The sequence below is a fragment of the Gambusia affinis genome, linkage group LG09 (assembly GCF_019740435.1).
Source record: "Gambusia affinis linkage group LG09, SWU_Gaff_1.0, whole genome shotgun sequence".
In the NCBI taxonomy this organism is placed as follows: Eukaryota; Metazoa; Chordata; class Actinopteri; order Cyprinodontiformes; family Poeciliidae; genus Gambusia; species Gambusia affinis.
The window spans coordinates 8,028,931-8,053,400 of record NC_057876.1 but is presented as its reverse complement, the minus strand read 5'-3'; the positions used below and the strand labels follow the sequence as shown (position 1 = coordinate 8,053,400).

The 24,470-nt window shown below is 40.9% G+C and overlaps 2 protein-coding genes across 4 annotated transcripts; one reads left to right on the top strand and one right to left on the bottom strand.

Annotated features, from left to right (window-relative positions):
- Positions 1-702: 702 nt before the first annotated feature.
- Positions 703-5,547, top strand: fut11 (fucosyltransferase 11 (alpha (1,3) fucosyltransferase)). Its single transcript, XM_044127098.1, has 5 exons — positions 703-794; positions 1,034-1,372; positions 2,746-3,126; positions 4,385-5,007; positions 5,148-5,547. Exons 2-5 carry the CDS (start codon positions 1,034-1,036, stop codon positions 5,296-5,298), a joined length of 1,494 nt encoding a protein of 497 aa, XP_043983033.1. The 5' UTR covers positions 703-794; the 3' UTR covers positions 5,299-5,547.
- Positions 5,548-6,263: 716 nt separating this feature from the next.
- Positions 6,264-22,588, bottom strand: znf185 (zinc finger protein 185 with LIM domain). Of its 3 annotated transcripts, XM_044127089.1 has the most exons (28): positions 22,337-22,587; positions 21,361-21,412; positions 20,412-20,532; positions 20,211-20,318; positions 20,096-20,125; positions 19,372-19,428; positions 19,215-19,262; positions 19,048-19,119; positions 18,864-18,944; positions 18,662-18,724; positions 18,453-18,551; positions 17,726-17,791; positions 17,509-17,580; positions 17,136-17,210; positions 16,868-16,942; positions 16,252-16,314; positions 15,108-15,158; positions 14,955-14,999; positions 14,684-14,740; positions 12,621-13,103; positions 11,509-11,568; positions 11,335-11,397; positions 10,937-11,044; positions 9,804-9,860; positions 9,657-9,728; positions 9,507-9,569; positions 8,108-8,213; positions 6,264-6,786 (listed from the first exon to the last, which is right to left on the bottom strand). In XM_044127089.1, exons 2-28 carry the CDS (start codon positions 21,368-21,370, stop codon positions 6,688-6,690), a joined length of 2,304 nt encoding a protein of 767 aa, XP_043983024.1. In that variant the 5' UTR covers positions 21,371-21,412; positions 22,337-22,587; the 3' UTR covers positions 6,264-6,687. The 3 variants fall into 3 exon arrangements, with proteins under 3 accessions (XP_043983024.1, XP_043983025.1, XP_043983026.1); XM_044127090.1 differs by lacking the exon at positions 14,955-14,999 and having other exon boundaries at positions 22,337-22,588; XM_044127091.1 differs by lacking the exons at positions 14,955-14,999; positions 15,108-15,158 and having other exon boundaries at positions 22,337-22,588.
- Between the last annotated feature and the right edge of the window lie 1,882 nt (positions 22,589-24,470).

Below are 24,470 nucleotides of genomic sequence, written 5' to 3'. Positions count from 1 at the left end.
GGCACGTCCATACATGACTTAATGACACTGAAACAGATACGTTTAATAATTATATGTTAGCTAAAGTTCAAATGAAGACCTGAGAAGTAAAGACATACAGATAGTAAAGTTGACACGACTTTGTCTCCAAGTGAAAATAAATTAACATCTCATAAAAGGAACTCAAAGATCTAAAAGATTAAATAAATGCATGTTCTGCTGTGGCGAAATGTCACCCATTTCGCATTGTCTGAAATGGGTGACACATTGAAACATTGGTTAGGAACAACTAATAGGAACAAGTTAATAGCAAGAAAGTTGTGGATTGGCTTAATGGGTTTATGTTGTTACATTTAATGTATGTGGAATACTATATCTGAGCAGCAAGCTGTTAAAAGTATTTTTTTTCTTTGTCTAATTGAACATAGACATTATTTTAATATGTATTTTAAATTCAAAATATTTTGGGGCAAATAGTAGCTACTTGCCCCAAAATAACTTGCAACTTGTACTGTTTGTAACTGTGACGTTTTATGTGTTGTGTTAATAACTGAACTCAGTCATATTTTATCAGTCTATTTGCCTAATTTGCAAAATTTCACCATGACATGAAAGGACATAGCAAAGTGTTGAGATTATCAACAACAGCAAAAAAAAAAAAAAAATCTCAACAAACTCGACCGATTCTGTGTTTACTGCTGCTTTGATTTTGCTTGGCTGTAGGTGGCGACAGAGGAGGGTAACATTTGAAGCGACGAGGAAGAGTCTGTTGTTACTGATGTTGGCGAGTAAACCGTTAGGAGCGTTCATCAGTGGTATGTTTCACTCTTAATACGAATAAATATTTTATTTCTTACATATTTAGTATGCATTTTGAGTGTTTTATAGTGACATAAGTAAGAATGGCGTTATTGCTTCGGTATGTCTGGACAAATGGGAGGTTTGGTCCCATAGATGTTTACTTTGTTTTTGCAAAGTTCCTAACACATCATGATATAGTTAACATGGAGGTAGGAGAACCTATATTTTATTGTTTGTTTTAACCGTTCCGCAGATGGCAGGTAGGAGGAGGCTGCTGCCCTGCGTGGGTCTGGGGCTCCTCGCTGTCCTCTGCTGGGTGTGGGTCTCCTTCGCCTCTCTCTCTGGAGACCAGCTCCACCTGGACGTATTGGATGTGCCAGACCGAGGAGCCTTTCAGCCACAGAGCGCTTTATCGGACATGGAGTTTGCGTCGGTCGCCTCCTACAGAGGACCGGGGAACAGTGACCGCCGCAGCAAAAGGGAGCTGCCCATTCTCCTGTGGTGGAGCGGGGGACTTTTCCCACATTTCCCCGGTGACACTGAACGCATCGACTGCGCCACGTCCTCCTGCTTGGTGACGAGCAATCGTAAGGTACAATACAGACCAACAACTAAAGTTTTTCCTGGAAGTTTGGGCTTTAATAGCAGGAAAATGCAGTGTTTTACATTACTATTAATACTCCTCCTGCTTTATCACTCGTTGCCACGTTGGAACACTAAACTTAAAATTATTTTATAAGAAGTATGTGATAGATTAACACGAGTAGATCAAAACTGACGCTTTTCTCCCTTTTTCCTTTTTAATAAAATCTGAAAAGTGTGGCGTACCTATGTGTTTACCCCCGCCCTTTGCTCTGATCTGTTTAATTTAAATCCACTCCCACCATTTTCTTTTAGATGTTGTCACCTTCTATGTAAATACAGTACATTTGTGTGTCATTTAATCTCAGTCTAAATGCCTCAGAGGTTTTGTTAGAGAACGGCAGCATCATGAAAAGCAGGCAGGTCAGGGATTAAGCTGGGGAGACGTTTAAAGCATAGATGGGTTATAAAACAGTATCAAAAGCTTTCAATATCTCAGGAGGTGTTTAATCCCTGACCTGGAGAGGAAAAGAGTACAGCAGCACAGAACACCTACCAAAACATGGCTGTCTTAATTAAATGAGAGGAATGGCTGTACGATAGTCAGTCATTAAAGAAAGCCGTAAAAGTTTATGCTCACAGACTCTCTCCATTCAATCTGACTTAGTTTGAGATCGTAGTCTCTCGAAATATAAACTCAATGAAGACGTATCCCAAAACATTTGCGGCTGTAATTTCAGTGTGAGGTAGCTGGATGAAAATGCCTGGGACAATTTATAGACTTCTGTTTGTACAGACCTTGGAAAATTATGCAGAATTTTCTTCTGTTTTAAAAATTGTAACTTTTTTCTGTTGGTCTTGGTCAACTGTGACAATTCAGATCCGGCGATTTGAATTTGTCAAATTGAATTGTGGTCCAACGTGTTTTCCCACCATAGAATTTTTACATGGTCCTACAAGCTGTAATGGGATTCATAAATAGGACCTTCAAGATAACAGTTATGTGCTGAAATACTATTTTATCAATCAAATCAAAGCGCTTTTCTCAAAGTGGTAATTTCTCTTAATTACATCAATGTGAAACATGTTTTTATTACGTGATTTTAAAATATAAAGAAAGCTATTTATAATTATTATATTACCAATACATTCTGCTATAACTGGCCTTTCAAGAACTTTTGTGATCTTGATATGGCTAAAATGAAAGTGAGTTTGACGCTCCTGGTCGTAAAATATCAATAAATCACATTGAAATTAGCAGTTTTAGCATCTTAAACATTATCAAAAGTTCAGGGGTATAAGACTTCTGCAAGGCCCTGTGTATATGCGTATATTTATAATGATTATTGTTACCCTGTTTCATCTCGACTTGTCCTTGAAAAGGTCCAGCTGTACAAGAGGACAGCATCCATCATCTTTTACGGGACAGACTTCAGGGCATACGAGGCTCCACTTCCTCGCCTGCGCCACCAGACCTGGGCACTTTTCCACGAGGAGTCACCAATGAACAACTACATCCTCTCTCACGGACCTGGAATCCGGCTGTTTAATTACACGGCCACGTTTCGCAGGGAGTCAGACTACCCCCTGACCCTGCAGTGGCTGCCCTCGCTGGAGTACCTGCTGGAGCCTGTGGCTGTGTCTCTGGAGGAGAAGAACCGCCTCAGGAGGGAGGGCTTGGCTCCAGTTCTTTACATGCAGTCTCACTGTGACGTGCCGTCAGACAGAGACCGATACGTTCACGAACTCATGAAGTACATCGAGGTACACTGCTTGGCAGGAAGCTTTTGTTTCTGCTTTAATTATAATGACTTAGATTTTGGGGGTAAATTCAGACATATGAGAGAATAACACCATTGTTAAGCAACATTGATGACAAAAATATACAGACACCGTCTTCTATTGATTGATTGCACATTGATGAGCCATGCAGATGCTCAGGAAGCATTTGCAAATGTTCTATATCTGTTGATGTGATGTGTTTCTATTAAGTAGCCTCAAGGGTTTTTGTTTAGTTGTTATTAAACTGCACCTGAAGTTAGTTTTGGTTTCATTAGCCCTTAATGCACCATTAATGCTCCGTCTGGGAACAGAAAGATTTACTATGTTATCTGGAAGCAGTTTATAGGTCAGCGCAACCTTTTGAGTCAGAAATCACATCAACTCTCTTTGACGTTGCCAGGCAGATTTTTCCTCACTGCTCCTGCAGTTTCAGATTGTCCGGACTTGATATTCTCTGCAGTTAGATGAATCTGTGTCTGCTGGCTTCAAAAAACAAAACAAAAACATGCTCAGGAGGGAATTCGTCTATGCAGCAAGGTGGGGAAACAAATGAAAACGCGGACACAGTCGCACAACAACACTGGCAAAGCAGTAAAAAACAAATCTTTGAAATATCAGCACAAATGTCAATAACACAGACTGAATGACTAGATCTGACCCAATCACATTTAAAACTGATCAGAATAACGGCTTGACTAACAAAACAGTTTTTGGTGGTTCTTGATTTGGGCTTCGTTAATCTCTTCCACAGATGGTAGGAGCTTAAATTTCACCATTTAATGACTTGGAGGGTGAGGAATGTCCTCTGCCTCTTGTAGGACTCTGTCTAAAAAAGGTTTCTGTTAAGTCAGATGATTTAAATAACATGTTTAAAGTGGAATGTTAAAAGTCAATTAGCAACGGTCGGTCTCATGATTTTATTTGTCTTGTGTCGAGTAATTTATTTTGAATGGAGGAGTTCCTATGCAGTCCAGAAGTGGGGAAGTTGATTAGTGTTTCAAGCTCTAGATAGGGCTGAAAAAAAACACACAAAAAAACAAGAGTACATTTGGAAAATATTTCTATTTCTTCCTTTGCCTAATCTGTAAAATCCATCCATCCTCCTCTTCTGTACGTTTTTCACAAGTTGCATAAATAGAGCCTGAGCTCGGAAAAGTTTGCTATTCTGCCATGATAAATGTATCCCGACTGCTTCTTCTCCTCCCTTGCTTCCCTCCTTCCCTCCTTCTCATGTCTTTAGGTGGACTCTTATGGGAAATGCTTGAACAACAGGCCCCTACCGGAACACCTGGAGGACACGGCCACCGCTACTGGCGAGGAACCTGGATTCATGAATTTCGTCGCACGCTACAAGTTCCACCTGGCGCTGGAGAATGGCGTGTGTCCAGATTACATGACGGAGAAGCTGTGGCGGCCCCTCCATCAGGGCTGCGTGCCCGTCTACCGAGGCTCCCCGGTGGTGGCTGACTGGATGCCCAACGACCACTCTGTCGTAATTATAGATAGCTTTCCCTCTCCCAAAGCTCTCGCTGGCTTTCTCAAGCGTCTGGATGAGAACGACGATGAATACGTTAAATATTTAGAGTTCAAGGACCCCAGAAGGATTACGAACACTCGCTTGCTGGAGGGCTTGGACTCGCGTGAGTGGGGAGTTAACGACATGAGCAAGCCGAACTACTTAAATGGATTTGAATGTTATGTTTGTGACCAGGAGAATGCCCGATTGGCTGCAGAGAGGGCATATAGGAAAGCCCCCCAAAAAACCCAACCTCCTCAGCGTAAAATGGCCAGCAACTCCCACATGGGCTGCCCACTGCCCGGCCCAGGGTACGGAGACGTCAAAGACCTGCCTGCAGATGACGGGTGAGTAGGGGTTAAATCGCTGACCGTGCCAGGTGGGAATACTGCCTGCTCTGTCAACCCGATTGGGAGAGAAATCATTTTATTGTCTAATTGAGCCGGCCTCTGAAATTAGGCTAATCTGTTTGCATGTCTCCCTGCAGATGGTTGCAAATATGGCCGCAGGATTACTGGCAGAGCCTCGACCAGGCCGAGGGGCTGGAGTCCCTGATAAGACACAACGAGTCGGACCCCTCTCTGCTATGGAAGCACATCCAAAACATAGCTGTGAGCAGAGCCAGAGGGAAACACTGACACAGGCTCGGAAACAAACGGAGCGTGGCGCCCGTCCAGCTCTGCAGGGGGGCCCATATTACGAGTCCCCTCTGTTTAAATGACGGATTGACTCGTGTTTACACAACTGAGCCAGAAAACCCTTATATTTGTGGATTATGGCGTCTTACAAAAGTATCCCAACCCCTGGAGCTTGTTCACATTTTGTGACATTCACAACCAAAACCTGAGTGTGTATTATCAGGATTTCATGTGAAGTTTTTTTTTTTTTTTTTTCAAACAATGGAAAATGATGCATGGTTTACAAATAGACTGGCATATGCATTCAGTCCCCTGAAATGAATACTAGAACCATCGTAGTCCGAGCTCATATTGGACGTGATTGTATGATTCACTGATGTACGCAGTTGGAATGTCGCAAAATACGAATTGAAAAACGTAGAGGGTTAGAAATACTTTTTCGAGGTGGGTTTTTGTATACACCACGACAGGTTTTAATTTTCTATTCAATGTGACTTTTGGGGCAAAGCGATGCTTTAGAAGGACATCACCGCATTTTGGCAAATGATCTTGGAAAGCTCCCATTTTTCTCTGGACTGGAGCTGAGCCAAGGGGAGCTGTCCTGTTCACCCAAGGAGATCTGCCTAACTGTGTGTGAAGACCATCGAGGCAGCAGCCAGTGGACTGCTGGTGCTTCTTTAAAGTTAATCTGCATGTGGCCAATGGCTATTAGCCAGTCACATTTATGCAAACTGCTACTAGAAGTGACGGTGCGAGGAAGAGGCGAGCTTGAGAAATGCAACTTTACAAGCGGAAACCTCTTGCACTAGCGGTAGTTCTCAAAAGCAAATCCACTCTGAATTTTTATGATAAGTACTTTATATTATTACCCAGGCCGTGTTGTTGCAGCACACTGAACTCCTCTGTGTGCAATGATTCTCATTCTGGAGCGTGTTTTCAAGCACACTCCTTTTGTAAGATGTTTATACCAGGATTTTGTAAGTCGTTTTATTTTGTTAGCAACGCATTGTACATTTCAACACACTATTTTGTATCGAGATGAGTAAAACAAGCAAAAAGATTTTCAAACATAGCGAGCCTCCTGTTATCAAATGACATCGTCCAAGCCCACCTGATATTGTGAAACTTTACATTAAAAAAAAACATATAAAACACATCCTTCATTGTAACTGACACACAAATAATATTACATCCCCCCCAAAAAAAAATAGACTGTTCAACATGACGCTATCATACTGACAATTCCAGTTGGGTTTTTTTATATATCACTTTAAAATGTGTTACAGCAAAGTAAGAAAGAAATCGGTGCAAACTTCAGAGCAGTTCTCACTTATTATGCAAATGAACATGAATGAGGGGGGAGAAGGAGGTGATGAAAAGCTCCGAGGATTAAATAACGGTGGCGTAACAGCTCTCGCAGTGGACCTTTTTGTTGTGCAGGAACATACTGTGGAGAAGGTCTCCCATAGGCCTACTGCACACATCACACTGTGAATAAAAAAAACAAGAGCATAATCTTAGGCGACTTTCCAAGGTAAATTACCTTCCATACAGTTTAATAAATCTTTAACAGTGAATGAAAGCATTGAAGCCTGGAGAGCCAATTGAAGACATTCACGTGTTGGAAGGCAGCATGGAAAAATGTCCCAAGAAACCATTTTATTGGAATGAAAACATTTGTCAAAAAATGCTGTTCATATTGCGTAACACCGTCAGATAAATTCATCTTTAATACCGCACTGACATTGTTTGAAAAATAAAACTTTTTGCATAATTAAGTGTGGAAACACGTTAAGAAATAATAAGTTTTGGAATTTTTTTTTTTTTTTTTTTTTTTTTTTGGGACAAAGTCAGAGTCATATTTGTTGGCGCTTCTGCTGGTAAAACTCTGTGCAACTCAGCTTTTGTCAATACACAGCACTTACTCTTCTAACATTTGGAGCAAATAAAGAGGGATCTTTGACTATTTCTCTGTGCACAAACCTGTTAGATGGTTCTAAATTATCCTTTATTTTCAACCCACAAGTTCTCTACAGAATTTCGTCTGCGGACTGGGATGGCCGTGGTAGACGGTTCATTTAGTGTCTAGTGAACAAATTTTGTGTTGCTTTGGCCGTATTTTGCTGGAAGATGGTCTTTAAAAGAGTTCGAGTTCATGATGAACTTTGAACTCTAACGATGTTAGCTGGGCCTTTGCGAGGGAAACAAGCCCACAGCACCAGAAATCCTCCACCATGCTTTACAGTGGGGAGGAGGTGCTTTTGAACAGAGCTATTGTTTATTTCAGCCCAGACCCAACTTGAATATTTGTTGCTGCAAAGGTCGTAGTGTATCTTTTAGTTTCTTCAAACCAAAAAGTACGCTCCATTTAATGTCCCAGAAGAGATTAACAAACTCTGCCTGTTTTTAATTGTAATGGTAAAGGTAAAGGTAAATGTGTCTTCCCGGCAACCAGTTTGCTTCTAGAAGGCGTCTAGTGGTTGCTATGGAGACCTGGAGTCCTCAAGGTGCCACTCTTTGCTGCACCCTAGTGGGCAACACCTAATAGAACTGAAACTGCGTCATAGTACCTCAGGGAGACAGGAAGTCGTAGAAAAGCAGAGTAGCACTTATTTTATAGGAGTTGTTATGAGTTGATAATAATGTGACCTAACGCATCTGCTCACACTAAAGGCTGGGTTTTTATATATTCTCCAAACTACTGCAATAAAAGATGAATTAATCCCAACGATTTTGCACATCATTACCAGGGGTGCCAATAGGTCCAGAGAGCGCTACTAAAAAAAATCCACAAATGGAGGCCATTTACCTGGAAGCACTCAGGGTGGCTGTTAATATTGAGATGCTCGATGCTGATCTTGGCGTCGTTGCCCACCTGCTTTCCGCAGTACGTGCAGGTGGACGACAGGGAGACCCTGGAGGGAAACAGCGATTAGCACAATTTAGGCTTCAATACGTGTAAATAATCCTTTGATGTCCCCATTCAGTCCCCCAATTAGCTGAGCTAGATGGCTTCCTGGAATTTCTGCCCCGCCGCTCGCACACATCTTCTTGTGTCAGAGGCAGAAAAACAAACAGGCAGGAGGAGACGGACCTTTAGCTTAAACTGGATTTCGTCTCAGTGCGTGGATTAATGATGTTAAATAAAATGACGCTCTGTTTGAACAAGATCGGCCGGAGTGGCCTCATGTAAAGAAAAGCAAACAGGCTCAAAGGTGAAAACAAGCAGCTTGAAGCACTTAGAAAGAGAGTTTTAGAGTTGCAAGTGGCATATTGAGGTAGAGAAGAAGTATAGCAATTAAAGTGTGAAATAAGTGCACGCGTAGGTGAACATGTAAAATTGTCACAAAAACGCAGCATACAGTGAATCTCACAAACGTAGACAACCCCTGTAAAAAGCAATGGCTTTCTTACCAAAAAATGAGACCATGAAGGATAATTTCCACCTTTAACCTGACATTAATCCTGTACAATCCAACTTAAAAACAAGCAAAGCTGATAGGGGGTTAATATACATAAAAAAGAATAGCTGCAATGCCATAAGTGTGGAAGTGTGCACACCATTAAACCAATACTTTGTTAAAGCATCTTTTGATTCAACTAAACTACTAAAAGTCAATTAATTGACAGCATATGAAATGCTTCGAGAGACGGTTATTAAATATTCATTAGCACTTCGTAACTAGTAAGTACTGCACACAATTCTCTAAAATATCTACATGTGGGCCTTTTTTTTTGTGTGTTTTTGAGTGCATCACATGGAGACAAACAAGCTGTTATCGTGTGTTGATAATTCTAGTTAACACCAAAACAAATAGCATTTCCTTCTCTTTAAGGACTTCCAAAAAGAAAGCTCTGCAACCCGGTACGACGTTATTCTTCACTCCTACTTCCGACACAAATCTGACACAGTTTTGTTCAATATCATGTATATAAAATGCTGTGGGATTTTATTTTTTCTTTCTGCAAACTACGGCCTTACCTAAAGGAGGCAAATAAATGTCAGGGATAACCTACTAGGCCCGGTGTACTTTATCTCAGGTTAATCTCATTTGAATTGAGCAGAAAATATGTCACATTAGAGGTGGAAAAAGTTTGGAAATGAATTATGGCGGTTTATGTTCAGTTTTAACAGGGATGTGTGTATAGACCCCCTCTACACTCTCAAGTCTTGGTGCATGAAAAAGGTTTATGTGCCGGGGTTTTACCTGGTGTAGCTAGAGGGGCTGCTGTACGAGTAACTGATGGTGCTTGATGCTAAATCGTCTGACCTACAGGAAAAGAACAAAATGTACCATCATCTAAGTAACATTGATTAATGTTTTTATATGACTGCTTCAACAAATAATCGGTCTTACCCATTGAGTGGGTCCCTGAGATTGAGCAAAGACTCACTCGCGTCGACGTACTCCTTCACATACACAAAAGGCCTAAAGCAGAAAGTAACTTAATGTGGGTGCAAATTCTAACTTCAAGTTCAGTTTCCACTCTGGAGAGATGCTCACTTTTTGCTTTCCGGCTCCGGTGTTGGGACCCGTCGCTCTTCCACTACCACAGCTGGCCTGCAGACGGAGAGCACAGGCCTTCGCGTCATCTTTTACACACAGATGACAGGAGTGTGAAGGGTTATGGGACCCGTCATAAGACGGGGTCCTTCACCTTCCTATTTTTATTTTTTTCCACCACTGTCTGTTAATGAGAGTCATTCACTGGGCTCAGATTTGACAGAATGACGGCTCCAATGCACGTCACCAATTTGACATGCGGTGGCCCGATAATTAGAGAGAGGGAGCCAAATGAGGGCAGACTGAAAGCCAATGGGAATGCCGCTCTGATTGTAGAATGTCATAAACAGAGCTGATAGATCTGTTAAAACAGGACTTGCAGGTACGTGTATAGCCTGAGTAAAGTGTTCAGGATCTGCGTTCCCACAGGGATTTAGCGCAAATCAATTTAGCTTAAACAGCTGTGTTACCAAAATCAATGGAAGTAGGAGAACACAAGCAGGAATCTTAAATAGACCACAGTGCCAGGAAAATTCATAGTCCTTGAACGTCTTCACACTTTGTCATAATACAACCCCAAACCTTAGTGGGATACTTGTGTGGAATATGGGAGGTCAAATGGAGGTAAAAACAACTCACATTTTTACGAAAATTTGTAGATAAAACCTGAAAAATGTGTAATTCCTTTGTTGTGGGAACGTCTGCCAGCTATTCACGTCTGGAGACTAACGTTGTTCTTCGAGTGAGACAGGATGAAGAGCTTCTGTCAACAGATATGTTCACGACTTGCTTGTGGTTCTCAGTTAGATTAAGGTCTGAACTTTTTAACAACCCTGCCAAGCAGTGCAGAACAACAAAATGCAGCATGTTCAATGTTTAGCATGATGTTTTATTATCGTATTGAAGCATTATTCTTCACTTGTCTGCTGTGTTACTTGGTTGTCATGGCGCTGTTTGTTCATCGGTGTTCTCTAAATAACTAACGAGGTTTTAACAGCACAACTGTACCTATCTATGCTGAGAGAAAATAATGAAAATTATGCACTCTGATAAGATTATCTCTAATGGGAATTGATTGCTCTAGATTGGTGCAAAAATACAGCTGAATAAAAAAAAGAAAAAGAAAAAAGTACCGTTCTTCCTCCTCTACTTCCTCCTCATCGCCATCTCCCGACCCAGTGGAGATGGTATAAACGGTGGGGGACATCCATTTATCCCAAGGGGAGTCACTCACAGTGGACCTGGAGCACAAACAAGCATGTAACAGTAACATGAGCGGATGGTGTGTTCACACTGCACATTTATTAAAAAGCAGAGTTGCTGGAGGCCGGACATGTTTGCAACAGCTGTGAGGGGAAGGTAGTAACAAATATCCGACCTATTTTCATCAGCATCAGTGCCCAATAACTTCCACCTCAGAGAGTAAACGCTGTAAAAGCCCAGCTCCTCCACCGCAGTGAAAGGAAACGAGGTTACGGGGGATAAAAGGAGCCAATGTGCACCTGGAGCTCTTGATAAAGCGACAACTTACTTTCTCTCAAACATGATCACAGTCTGCTGATCTCCAGCCCTGTCCTCTGCCTCGGCTTCGTGGCTGAGAGGGGGAGACAGACAGACATTGAAAGGCTTTTAGCTGATAATGGACACAGATCAAAGGGGGAGAATAAATGAAGAATAGCGGAGCAAAAAAGAAAAGTGCGTTCACCTCTCCTCTGTGCTTGTCTCATGAGGGATTTCCCATGTGGTGGTCCAGGAACCCTGAGAGCTGGAGAAAATATTTCATATTAAAAATAAGTCTTAGGTCTGCACTTTGCTGAGTCTTTTTTAACACATGAACGTGAATGCGCTTTGATTGTACGCCCTTGTATTGCAGCTCTAGCTGCCTGATTGGGGTGATTGACTTGTTGGAGAGTGAAATGAGGTTGTTTGTTCATCACTGTTCTTAAAGTAACCTCTACAGCTTTAACGGAACAGGTGGAGTTATACTAAAATTAAATCATAAAAGTTATGCTGTGTGAGTTGTTAGATTGCATCTAATTGAAATTAATTACGCTGGATTTTATTTAGAGCCAGCAGAGTACAATGGGGGGAAAATACTGCCGAATGCAAAGCACATGTTCCAGATTTTTATTTGTCAGGAATTTCCAACACTGTGTATGAGTTTGCCACAAAATTATGGGGTACTTTGTGTTGGTCTACCTACCACATAAAATTTCCACAAGTTGTAGTTATAATATACCAAAAAAAAAAAACATATGATCAAGTTAAACAAGTACTTTTCCAAGTCACAAAAGCTAAATTCAGATCTTTGATTCGATTTGGATTCCTTAACTTGATTACCTAACTTATTCCAGCTGCGGTACAGCAAATCAGGCCTGCATGCAGCATCACATGCTAAGAATTTAGAGAGAAATAAAAGACACAAAGCTCCAAAGAAGATAAGTTTAAGATAAACATCTGGTGAAAGCACGCTTTCATTATAAAGTCTGACACTAATAAGATCATAAACTAACTCATCTCCCTGGAAAGTGAGTAAAAAAAAAAACAAAAAAAAAACATTTCAAACTTTTGTCATTGGCCACAGCTGTCAATAAGTATAGATACAATTCAGTGAGGATGAAATCTGTAGATTGTAGATGATGAAGCAGATCTCTGTCTCTACTCACCAGGTCTTCACTGTTTTGATATATGAAGAAATGTTAGCTTGCTTTCAGGTGCGTTTTAAGGTTCGGTGATTGACATACAATGAATTGTGAGATACCGCTTCAAAACGGGGCTTTAATGTGGACTCTCTCATTTCAATCTTAATAAACATACCTTTCTTCATCTTGGTCCTCATCCTCTTCTGTCGCCTCATCTTCCTCTTCTTCCTTAGACTCCTCTTCCTCTTCTACTTTCTGATCTTCCTCCTCATCCTCTTTTACGTTCTGTTCCTCCTTATCATCATCCTCCTCATCTACTTTCCCCTCCTCATTCTCCTCTTCTTCTGCTTTCTCCTCCTCCTGATGCTCCTCTTCCTCTTGTACTGTGTCCTCCTCATTCTCTTCTACTTTCTCCTCATTCTCCTCTTCCTCTTGTACTTTGTCGTCCTCCTCCTTCTCATTATCCTCTTGCTCTTCTACTTTCTCCTCCTGGAGAAAGTAGAGGTGGAGTTGTTTCTCCACCACACTGAGCAGCTCTTCCTCTTCTACTTTCTCCTCTTCCTCCGCATTGTTCTTAGGCTCCTCTTTGCTTGGAATTATCTTCAAGATGACTTGTTCAACTCCCACTGGTGTAACATGAGTCAATGGCATATTCACTCTGTACATTTATTTAGAAAAAAAAAAAAAGCAGAGAAGAATTACTGGAGGATGGACGTCTTTGAAGGGAATGTAGTAACAAATATCTGACCTATTTTCATCATCACCTATGCCCAATAACTTCCAGCTCAGAGAGTAAATAATAAAAAAAGAGAGAAAAAATTGTAATATAAACGAGGTAAAAGGGGGAAAAAATTGTCAATGTGGAAGTGAGGTTCTTTACAAACTACCAACGTTGGGACATGAGTATAGTATTTCTGGTACCACTACACTGAATTAAGGAAACAGACATAAATTAATTTATTTATTTTTTTGATGGTATTGAACACAAAGTAGTGGAGCAAGCGTCTTTGCATCAGAAAGTTCCAGAAGCGGAACATTTAGAGAATTGTTGATATAGACAAAAACCGGACAACAGCGAACAGAGAACCAGTGCTGGTGGCTCCTCCCGCTGCTCTGCATTTACATCTGTTTTCCCCCAGTGCTCCCAGCGCTAGCTGCAGAAATACACCACTCAGTCACACTCAACAAACCAGAGTCAGGGAGCAGTGTCTTAGCGCTGTCAATCAAGCTTGTGTGCACGCCGCTCACATCCTGCCCCTTGCTCTCTGCTAGGTTACAGGTGGCTCACCACAACAGAGCCTGAAATGACTGCTCCGACTAGTCAGCATGGCCACTGATGACGACGCAGAAACTGTTTTCGTGGAAAGGTAAGTTGTTTCTCCACCACAATGAGCAGCACACACACAAGGATGATTGGCAGTGCTAAGACAATCCTCCTGGTTCAGATTCATTGTTTTTTTTACTGGGAACGGTGTATTTCTGCAGTAGAAGTGAGGAAAGATGAAGGAGCTTGATTTTTTTCACAGACGATCTGTCTCAAATTGTACTGTCATGACGTAATGACAGTTTTATATGTAAAATATATATATATTTATTTATTTTTTTCTTTCTTTTAAAATTAAAGTTAGATACATGACGCTATAAAGGGATAGTTCAGAATTGCTCATGTTCTGTTGTAAGGCTGTACACAATTATTATTGTAGGTGTAGTACCTTTCTGGGTGTTTTTTAAAAATATATAAATTAAGATTGTGTGGTCAATCAGAATAAAGGAAACACCAATCTGAAAGGCACCAAGACTTTTACCATCTCAAAACAAGTTCAACAAACAATATTTGATCAACCTCTAAACCATCAAAAAGTTTGCACTGGGGATAATGGAGGTAGGAAGTAATAATCGTCCTGTGTGAAAAATATTTATAGAGAATAAAAAGTGGAAGCTTTTTAAGTGATTATAAATTGTGTCAATGCGATAATCTGCTGACTAAATTGCACCTTACCACTGACACAGTACAGGAAAGGCTAAACCGTACAAAAATGTTGTGAAGGAAATAACACATAGGTACGAAGAGTAAATTCGATAAAAAATAACCCATCAGAGGACAAGACAGCCAAAGATGAAGTTTTCAGATGTTGATCTTCATGCTTTTACTGGTCCAAAACCGACGGATAATTAAAGGCAAAAGCTAAACAAAACAATACCAAACAGAAGTAATAAATATTGAGATTGATCATTTACGGGTAACTGAGCACTTCTGGACTTGGACGTTCCATCGTCTCCTCCGTTGTTGCTGAACTGAAAGACAAAAATGTAAAATGGAGAAGGGTTACCCACTGCTAATGGAGCATATCAACGGGGGAAGCTGTGGTGAATATACTGAATGTGCAGCGCTTCTAGAGTGATTTGTGCCAATTGTGAATAACGATGATTACATCAGGAGCAGCAGGGGCAGCAAAGCAGAGGTTAGAGGAGGAGGAAGAGGGAGGGATTTGGAAAATCTTTCCTGTACCTGTTGATGGAAACATCAGCGGAGGGCTTAAACAGGTCAGGGGGGCTGCAATAGGAGGAAAGTGGCTCATAATCAGAAACTGCTGCATTATGCATGCCAAGATGCTATCTGGCTGGCTGGAAGACAGTCACAGTGCCAAACCAATATGATTACCTGTTATGGGATGCAGTCCCTATCGGATTTGGATCAAACGGATCAGCCGAGCTGAAAAACAATTTCACACTGATTTCACTCTCAATTGTCAGCACGGCCCTGTCTGGTGTCTGAGGAATTCTGATCACATTGACTCATAATGGAAAGATTTAATGCAGTTTGAATGGTAAACAGGAACAGAGAGCGGACACAGGGCCAAACTCAATGGGAATCAGAATCAGGGGCGTCATTACCAAATGGAAATACTACATTCAAATTTATACTACGCACTTCAGCAATGTGAGAAACCGAGATATTTTTCACTAAGTGTTCTGGTATACTATCTTGTATCCAACAGCAAACTTCTGCAATGTATTATATTGACATTTTATGCCATACACCAAAATTATACCCATATATATATATATATGTGTGTAGTATACATATATATACATGTATATTATGTGAAGAATCTGAAAAGTGTGGCATACATTTGTGTTCATCGTCCTCTGATTTAATACTTTGTAGAATAAAATTTCTACCACCTTTACACATCTAGAAACAATTTTTACCAAATGTTTTTGCCAAATAGCTCTTTTTCAGATTTGATTGAATGTGGGTAGTTGCCCTGGACTTTATTTAGGAGTGTTAGGGTGAAGGAGGCCAATGATTTTATCTGTTTCACAATTGTACCCTACTTTGTGTTTGTCTATCACATCAATTTCTGATCAATTTTATTCAAGGCGTGAATAAACTTGATCTCTTGGCTTGGTGATGGGTAGACAGAATTATAGAGGACAGAGAGGAATGAATGGCAAGATGGGAACAAAAAAAAACAAAAAAAACAGGGCAAATAAAGGTTACTGTTGCTGTTCTCATACACTATTTACAGTGTTACTCCATTAGGAAAGCTTGAAATCCACTGAACTATTTAACAAGCATGGAAACTGTCTGAATATGTTTTTTTTCTTCTTTTCTTCTTCTTTCCATGAGCGCTCTTTGTCAGGAATAACCACAGCTTTGGTTCGTTACAGTGTTGTGACTGTGGGGCCAACGCTGCAGACAGAGTCGGTATAAATCATTACGTTGCATATCGTTCTTCTTCGAGGGAGCAGCTCTGCACAGATAGATAATTGTTTAAGAGCAGCCTGTCATCTCCCGCTACCTTTGTGCTTCCACGGCTGTCTCATCCGTCTGCTTCTCCTCCTCCTGCTGCTGCATGCTGAGGCTGGCGGAAAGACAAAAACAAAAGCAGAAATACTAATCAGCACGGAGCGCTCTTTTCTATTTCCAGACGCGTGTGCAGATAAAAATGAAGGCTTTTAAAGTTTCAAAGTCGTTTCATTCAGTAATCGGAGGCTGCTTGGTTCTGCCACGGAGCAGTGGATTAATCTTCGGGTTTGTGATAAAAATGAATCTCATAAATCAGGGTTGCTTGTCTCCTTTATGTGCGGTGATAAAAAAAAAAAAGAAACCACTGACACAAGAGGAGGGCAAAGATGGGAAGCGTGAGCTGTCACATTGGGGTTTTCTCACCTGCATGGCTCTGTGTTCACTCTAATGACACAGAGCCTCGAGATTCAGGGTGTCAGATGGAGGACTGGGCCCACTATGCAGGCATTACACAGAAAAGTCCAGAGTGGGGAAGAGTTTTAGAACTTTATCGAGGTGAGTTAAGGTGATGGTAAGAAAGCAACTACAGATTTACAACCGAGGAGAAACTAATTCTTCAAATGAGCACGGATTAGCAGTTTGAGGAGATAAAGAGCCTTTTCCTGTACCTGCCAACTCCAGTGAGTAGATCCTGACTCCAGCGTCCAGGGCTGCATGGAGCCGGCTCCGTTGGTTCTTCTGGACTGCGCAAGCAGAAAGCAAGAAGTTGATGAACAAAGAGGGGTGTGAGGATTCAGATTGGGGGTGTTTATAGCTCATACAGGCAACTTGAGACAGATGAGGGACTTTATATGAGGTCCAACAGTGACACCTTATGGATAACATTCAAAAATTCTTCTTATTTGCAAAATGAGAAGGAATATTTTTTTAACGAACCCATCACCGAAACCCAGGAGATCGCCTGTTATTGGTTCGCCGTCTCTGGGTGCTGTATCTGGCTCCTGTTCAGCACTGCAGAGAGGAAGAGGCAGGAAAAAAAAAGAACAAAAAATAAAAAACAAACAGATCAGCATGTTATTAAAGCACCTGGTTTGGCAAGAAAGCCCAGAAACATCTCTTCATTAAATATGTTTGTACTGCGTCTAATCAAATGTAATGTAGGACAGTCATGTCTCATGTTTAAGGCACCAAAAATGGAGACGTGTGTTCTGTAATTACTCTGAAGTGAACACAGTGGAAATCAGAGCACATTTGTGTTCCTGCCAGCCAACGCCACGGCACAAGTGAGGCGGTTATTGATTTTGTTTACCTGTCCTCTGGGGTGGGACTGTCCACCGGGCCTCCTTCTTCCTCCGCCAGCTCTTGCTTGTTGTTCTCAGCGCTGCAAGGAAAACAAAGTCTCGATCAAATAGTGTAGTATTGGGGCCTTTGGGCGACGATGTTAAACTGAGAGGATCTTTTTTTTTTCTTTTTTTTTTGCCTGATAATGTGTAGGACTTGCTTCTGTATTGTTTTTCAGTAAATACCTGCTAGGGTTTGTGTCCACAGAAATGAGGGTGTCGGACAAGGCCGCAATTGTGTCGACACTGGAGCTGTGAACGTAGATACATGCGACGAAGATGAAAGATAGGCTAATTTCCATTCGAAGATGTGAAAGAATAAGGCATACACAAACGTAAAATCGCATCAAATGTAGTAGATGTGATTGCAATAAAAACAGTGATAAAAAAGGGACACATTTCACAAATGTTGCTTTAGATAACCTTTTATTTTTATGCACTTGATATGTTAAAACTGACAAAAACTGATCATAGTTAGATGTTTCTCTACTTTCCCAGCTAACGCATGAGATGCTGAGACAATCACATTTAGTTCTGAGGACGAGGGCTCAGAACTGAAGACCACTTTGGGCTGAAGAGATTAACTACTGAGCTCTACTAAGAAATAGAGAAAGAAAGGGAAGGATTTTCTTTTTTTCTTTTTTTCTTGCCAGTTCAACAAAAGTTTATGTTTTTTCTGCAAAAGTTCTCTGGGGTCCAGTAAAAAAGTTTAATGTAAGAGTACGAGCTCCCTATAGCCTGCAACCAGAAACTTGGATCTTAAATAACTTAAATAAAATGGCTCTTGCTAAGGTTGCGCCATCACACTCAGTCGGATAAGGAGGAAGACTTTTCAACATTTTTATGTTTACCGGCCAACAGTTTTGCCTTATTTAAGGTTATCGGTACACATGAAACATGAAACGAGACTCACAGTGTCTGCTGTTTGGGTGCAGGAGCAGAGGCAGCAGATGTGGGAGGGACAGCGGACGATGGCTCCACCGCGCTTCCGGCGTCATCAAAAATCTCCACCCTGCATGCATGCACACGGAGAGACGTGTAAGTGATGAAACGGCGAAATTTGAGAACAAGCTTTGTTTCTTTTCGGCTCCAGAATCAAACACAATATAAAGAAACTCAAACCTTTTAGCCACATATGAAGGACTGCTGGTGGCCAAAGAAGTGTCAGGTGGTGTATCTTTAGTCCTGAAGATTTTAGGAACAAACGCTTAGAATAAATAAGATTTCTACAAAGCAAATTGGGATGGATTGGAAACAGAACCACTTCCAGAATCAGGTTAAAGTTCTTTATACCCATTAGAGAAATGACCTAAATGATACATACTCATATCGCTTAGCGGCAGACATAACATAGGATCGCCTTGTGTTTGCTTTTGTCTTCATAACATGAAGGGCAGCCTCCGTCCTGCGCAGTGAGACAATGTGATATTACTCAAGAATGGGTTTTTTTTTGTATTTAGTTTTTTTTTTTCTGGGCACATGGCTTCTCAGTGGGAGCGGAGTCTCACCGTCGCTCCTGCTCCTCGAAGCTGAGCTGGCCCTCGGGCTTCTCTGAAGTGTTCCTCACAATGTGAGGGGCTCTACGGAGCAGAAGCACAAACACAAACAGCGTGAAAAACAAAACATTCTCAGCGAGATGCAAGCAATTATCTGGAAGGCTTATTCGTACACTTACATCCTCTTGTAGGTCTCTGAAGGCTTTTTAGTGAATGTTTTTGGTATGCTGAGGTAAAAAAAAATAATATAATAATAATAATTTACAAGCAGAAATGTGGTTTTCAGATCGCACTATGCAATTAGACCAACTGTTTTTAAAGGGAAGATGCTTTTACCTCGTGCCATTATATGATGGAGTTGAAACGGTCTTTTCTAGTTTAGTAAAAACACCTCTGAAGGCAAAAGGAACAAAGAATGTTGTTATTAGCATTATTTTTGCAGCATCCCAACATTAATACAGTTGCATTAGATTATTACTAAAAACAAATATATTTGAAGGCAGATGGATTTTATTTGTAATATAACAGTGGGCCTCCACCAACTTGGAGTCTGACAACTCAACCAGTCTTCCTCCAGACTCTGGGACTTTGAATTCCAATAAAAATAGAAAGCTTAATTTAAAAGAGGACACTTTAAGTTCTCTTTTGCCCTTAGCTCATCTACGGTACATCTGGAGTTTTTAGTTTAGGATTTTCTTAACTTAAGAAATGTGGTGCTTGTAGTCCATAATCTGGACCTTTTTTCTACCACATGTTTTCCCTCCATTCAACTTTCCATTAATTCAGTTAGTTTCTTTCCTCTTGTGACCTACTCCAACAACAGTGTATACCATAACATTTCTGTTCTGCTCTTTTTTAATTAGTTTTAAATGTATAATTCTGGAAATAATGAAGGCGTATGAGATACTTTTTTTTTAAATCATTCAACTGAAATAAGCAACATTTTCTATTGTATTCTCATGTTTTGAGTCTGCTTTTGATTAACATAAAAAAAGTTTGATTTAATTTTTGACTTTTTTTTTTTTTTTTTTTTATGGATCAGAGTGAGTGTCTCTCCCACCTGATCAGGTATCCTTCTGTTGCTGGCTTACTGAAAATCAAGACAGGGATTTGGTCAAATGAAAGTAAAATTTTTTAAAGTGGTCCTGCAACCTTATTCAAAAATACAGCTTTACCTCTCAGTGTCAGACTTTATCGGTGGCGGCGTGGACTTTACTGGCGAGGAAACTGGGCTCGTTTCAATGGGAGCTCCGTTCAAACGCCTGGCTCTAACTTCTGCCAACCTGCACAGATTGCACAGAGAATTTAATTGTGTCTCTTCGAGTGACTGGGCAGCTGATGAGATGGACGGGACTCTTTGAAGACTTGTGCTTTACCATGGCTTTTCCTCCTCCGGAGTTTCAGCCCGAGGTTCATCTTGGCGCTGCAGCCAGCTGCCGTCTCCCCTCAGCTTTGTTCGTACTTTGGTGGTGCGAAGCACAGATGCTCGGTCTCCCTCTGGGACACAAACAGGAGCACGCACAAACGTGACCACGCTTTGCAAGGTGTGTTATTGTTATTGCACTTTAAAAGTGGTGAGCTTATGAACAGGAGACGAACGAGGTCAATTACAAACGCAAGTCCTAAATCCTAAAACTGATTGTTAGTTTAAACCTACGTCCCAAAAGTAAATGAATTTCTTTATTTCAACTGAAAGATCTTAAAGAGCAGCTTGAATTTAACAGATTTTGTTTTGATATAGATGGAAGTGAAAGTGGTAAGATTACCTTTAAGTTGAAATGTTTCAAGGTCACACTTCAACTAAAGGGTTACAAGATTAGCAAAGTAAAACAATGGCTTTTTCTTTTCTTCTGAAAATGTGTGGCCTCAATAACTGTTTTAAGAAGTTTAATGTTTTTCGGCTTGATAAAATGGTTATCATGGTAAAGCTGTAAAGTAAATAACACCGCATGCTACTTTCGGGTGTAAAGTGAAGGGAAGCTGCTTGTGAAAAAAAGGAAGCAGTGAAAGAGAAAATGGGAATTCAGCCAAAATGTGACAATGGGCGATGACTTAATGAGTAATTAATATATTAAACCTATTAACACTTAGTGTCAATTTATCGATTCTCAAACTACATTCATGTTCATGAAAGTCAAAAAGCTACAGGCTCTTTAAACCTTTAGGGACAAGTGAAGGCTGTAGCCCTCATATTATTGTACGGGGTACATGAAGTCTTAATATGCTATAAACCATAACAGCTCAGAACAGAGGGGCGATAACATCAGCTATTATTGTAGGAAGTACGTGGCATCATAATTAGATCACATTAATTAGTCTTCTCACCGCTTGACATGTTTCTTCTGCTGGGATCTCTGTGCTTTCCCCTACAGGCAACCTGAAAAATACATCAGTAAGAAACCTCCTGAAGAGAAAGTGTGTGATCAGCAAACAGCTCCTTATCTTAGAATTAGCATATTTTCAAATGGTTGTCGCTATGGTATGTCGCCTCCCCAAAAGGCTGTCAGAAATTCCTCGTTCTCATCCTTCAAGCATGCAGGTCATCCTGTCCTGCCACATTTCGAGAGAAAATTTCTTCACTTGCCTACATAAGAATTGAAACACACAAATAATCATCTTCTTACACCAGCAGCTCGGAGTAACGTCTCATTTTGTTAAAGATGGGTTCTGGTTGCTTATTTCCAAATTAGTCGATCCCGCAATTTATTTAGGATCAGAAAAGAAGTTGATCTGAGGTAAAATTCCTTGAGTATTATTACAAAAAAAAAAAAAAAAAAAGAAAAAAAAAGACAGTTCAGTGACTGTTTCCTTATCTCAAAGCAGGCCACAGTTTATGCAAAACTGGGGGAAAAAAAGGGGGGTGGGGGTTAAAAAATGTGAATGCAAATATTAATAGCTAAAACTCCTGAGGTTTTTAATTTAGCCCTTACAGAGCAACAACCCTCAGATCAATGCATCTGAAAGATGTTGTCCTGAATAAAAAGTGACTCTGAACGGAGAAAGGATTTTTATCCTGGCAGGACACACACACACACACACACACGCACACACACACACGCATACACACACATGATAAATCATTAATGAAACACAGCAGCTTTTAAAAGAAAGCGCTGAAGATGAGAGTCAACTGAGCTGACATGTAAAAAATAAGTGGGCAAACAGCGATAATCATCAGTTTACGCAGACAAACATTCCTTCTTTGTGACAAGTCCGCCTTCTGATGACAAAAAAACATGTTAAGATTACCTCTTAAATAACATTATAAACAAGCCAGATGGTTCATAGTGAGAGTACATACCTGTTCAACCCTTATATCCAACTGGGCACTCTTCACACAGCTGAGTGTGGCCGAAGTGAGCAGTAGAAAACTCTGTCGTCCCTGACAGGTGTCTCAGCAAACTAGCAAACAGGTACGGGCGTGAGCTCTAACAAGCCCAGCCAGTCGAGGAAGGTGGATGTGGGGTGGAGCAGTGCGTGTGCGAGCGTGCAGGGGTGTGCGTGTGCGTGCGTGTGTGTGTGTGTGTGTGGTAGAGGTTGCTAAGAACTGATTTTCTTTGTTTACCACATCTGTGCTTTGTTCTAGAAAGTCAGCAAGCATGTACCTGTCGCGCAGGTGGATGATGATCAGCTCTTCATCATGAGCAAAAGGCAACAGGGAGCAAGAGGAGGATGAGGAGGAGGAGGACAAGGTGCAGAGCGTGGCACACGTAAAATGAGGCGGGTGGCAGCCGGGTCTCCTGTGGGGAATGCTCGTGTCACGCTCAGTGGGCAGGAAAACCCGGGAAGCAAACACACATCATTAAAACAAAATCAAGAACAGCACGAAGAGCTGAGTGGAGAAAACAAAAAAACATTAAGACTTGATTTATGGTGACATCTTCTGTAACATCCTGTTTTATATTTAAAACACGAACCTTGAAGGTTCTTTTTTTTTTTTTCTTTTTTTTTGGCATTTTGCTCTGGGATTGTAAAGGTCAGGCTTTGATAGTGGGCCACGGAGCGTATTGTAAACAGACTGTTTACTCAGACTGACTGACCGACTGAGTTGATGTTTGTTTAAGAGAAAGGCAAGAAAAATGAGTTCACGTTTTCTGCAAATGCCATGCAATTTCTTCAACAGATGAAAACAGCCGCAGCATGAAAAGCAGCCAAAATCCCCGCCAGTCAGCGGCCAGATAAACAATATCCCATTAGATTCATACTTTCACAAAACCTTCTCAAATCAGAGCCTCTTCGCGTATTTCACAACGTGTCACAGAAACGGGCCGGGGAAGAGGACATTTTATCCGAGAGCCAAGGTTTCACTCTGGTTAGCAGTGTGTCTACGTGGATTATCCTCCTCCTTTCCTTTCAACACCAAACCAGTCAGACGGCCTTGGCCTTCAACTCTGACTTCACCAATGAATCATTAGGGTGCTGCTGGCACAAAATTAAAATGAGAATGCAAAGTATCTGAACTTAACCCCCACCTCTGTTTCACCACACCAACAATTGGAATTGCAACAATGTGGCGGCCGAGGCGATCAGAAACCTGTGCAGTTAGCGGAGCATGTGACTCGGGTTTTCAGTCACGACGAGGATCCCCCGCTGATTCTGAATTGATTGATCGTTTTCAGGCTTCATGCCTTCGCAGCGATCAAAAAGTCAGAGTATACAGACCACTGCTGTGTGTTTTTTCATTACCCCACCATCTATTGTGTTCAGTTAAATTCCTTAAATAGTTTTCTGCCACTTGGTTTGTCAAGTGAAAACACATCCAAGCCTGAGAGTGGACTGTATTTGCTGTTTTCTTTGGAAGGCCAGGGGTTTGTTGAGTTTTTTTTGATTAAATCTGTGGTCAAAATCGACATAGACTCAACATGATCAGATCTTCTTCTGCAGTTTAGGCTATAACTCAATTTGTTTGGGGTTTTTTTTTCCTCCCTTTTTATTCTTATTTGACTATGATTTTTTTTTTTTCAGGTTCAAATTGTCCTGGAGCGACACAGCAGCAGCAATGCTCGGGTCAGTCGCAGAATTCAAAATAACAGGCAGCTGTACTAGTATCAACATAGTCATCAGTGTTACTTCATCTGTCAGCGATTTTAATAGTTTGCTCTTCTTACTCTTAAAAACATTCACGTGTCTATGAAGTTCCTGTTCAGTCTGAATGTAACCATTCCTCTTTTTCCACTCCCAGAATGATGAAATACAGGATATACAGGAGCCTCTTTGACCCTTTTCACCTTTAGTAAAGATATCATAGCAGAATAAGCTCATGTAGAGAAGTGCAATTATTTTTTTGAAAACAAAATCAGTTGTTCTGTAAAAAGCTCCTTTGTAAATAACTTGTTCAACAGAACTGTAATTGATCTTTTTCTTTAACATTTCACAAGGTTGGCGCTTTGAGAGATGAAGCTTTGATTATTCCCTTTGGGCACCTTCTCTTGAGC

Bases quoted from the DNA above. Each gene is read 5' to 3' on its own strand.
- fut11 (XM_044127098.1), top strand. From the start codon at position 1,034: ATGGCAGGTAGGAGGAGGCTGCTGCCCTGCGTGGGTCTGGGGCTCCTC. The intron at 1,373-2,745 runs GTACAATACAGA...GTCCTTGAAAAG, and splicing joins TGGTGACGAGCAATCGTAAG to GTCCAGCTGTACAAGAGGAC. The intron at 5,008-5,147 runs GTGAGTAGGGGT...GTCTCCCTGCAG, and splicing joins GACCTGCCTGCAGATGACGG to ATGGTTGCAAATATGGCCGC.
- znf185 (XM_044127089.1), bottom strand. The intron at 20,126-20,210 runs GTAAAGCTGTAT...CTTGATTTTCAG, and splicing joins ATAAAGTCTGACACTGAGAG to TAAGCCAGCAACAGAAGGAT. The intron at 18,552-18,661 runs GTTTGAGTTTCT...GCATGCATGCAG, and splicing joins CCTTCATATGTGGCTAAAAG to GGTGGAGATTTTTGATGACG.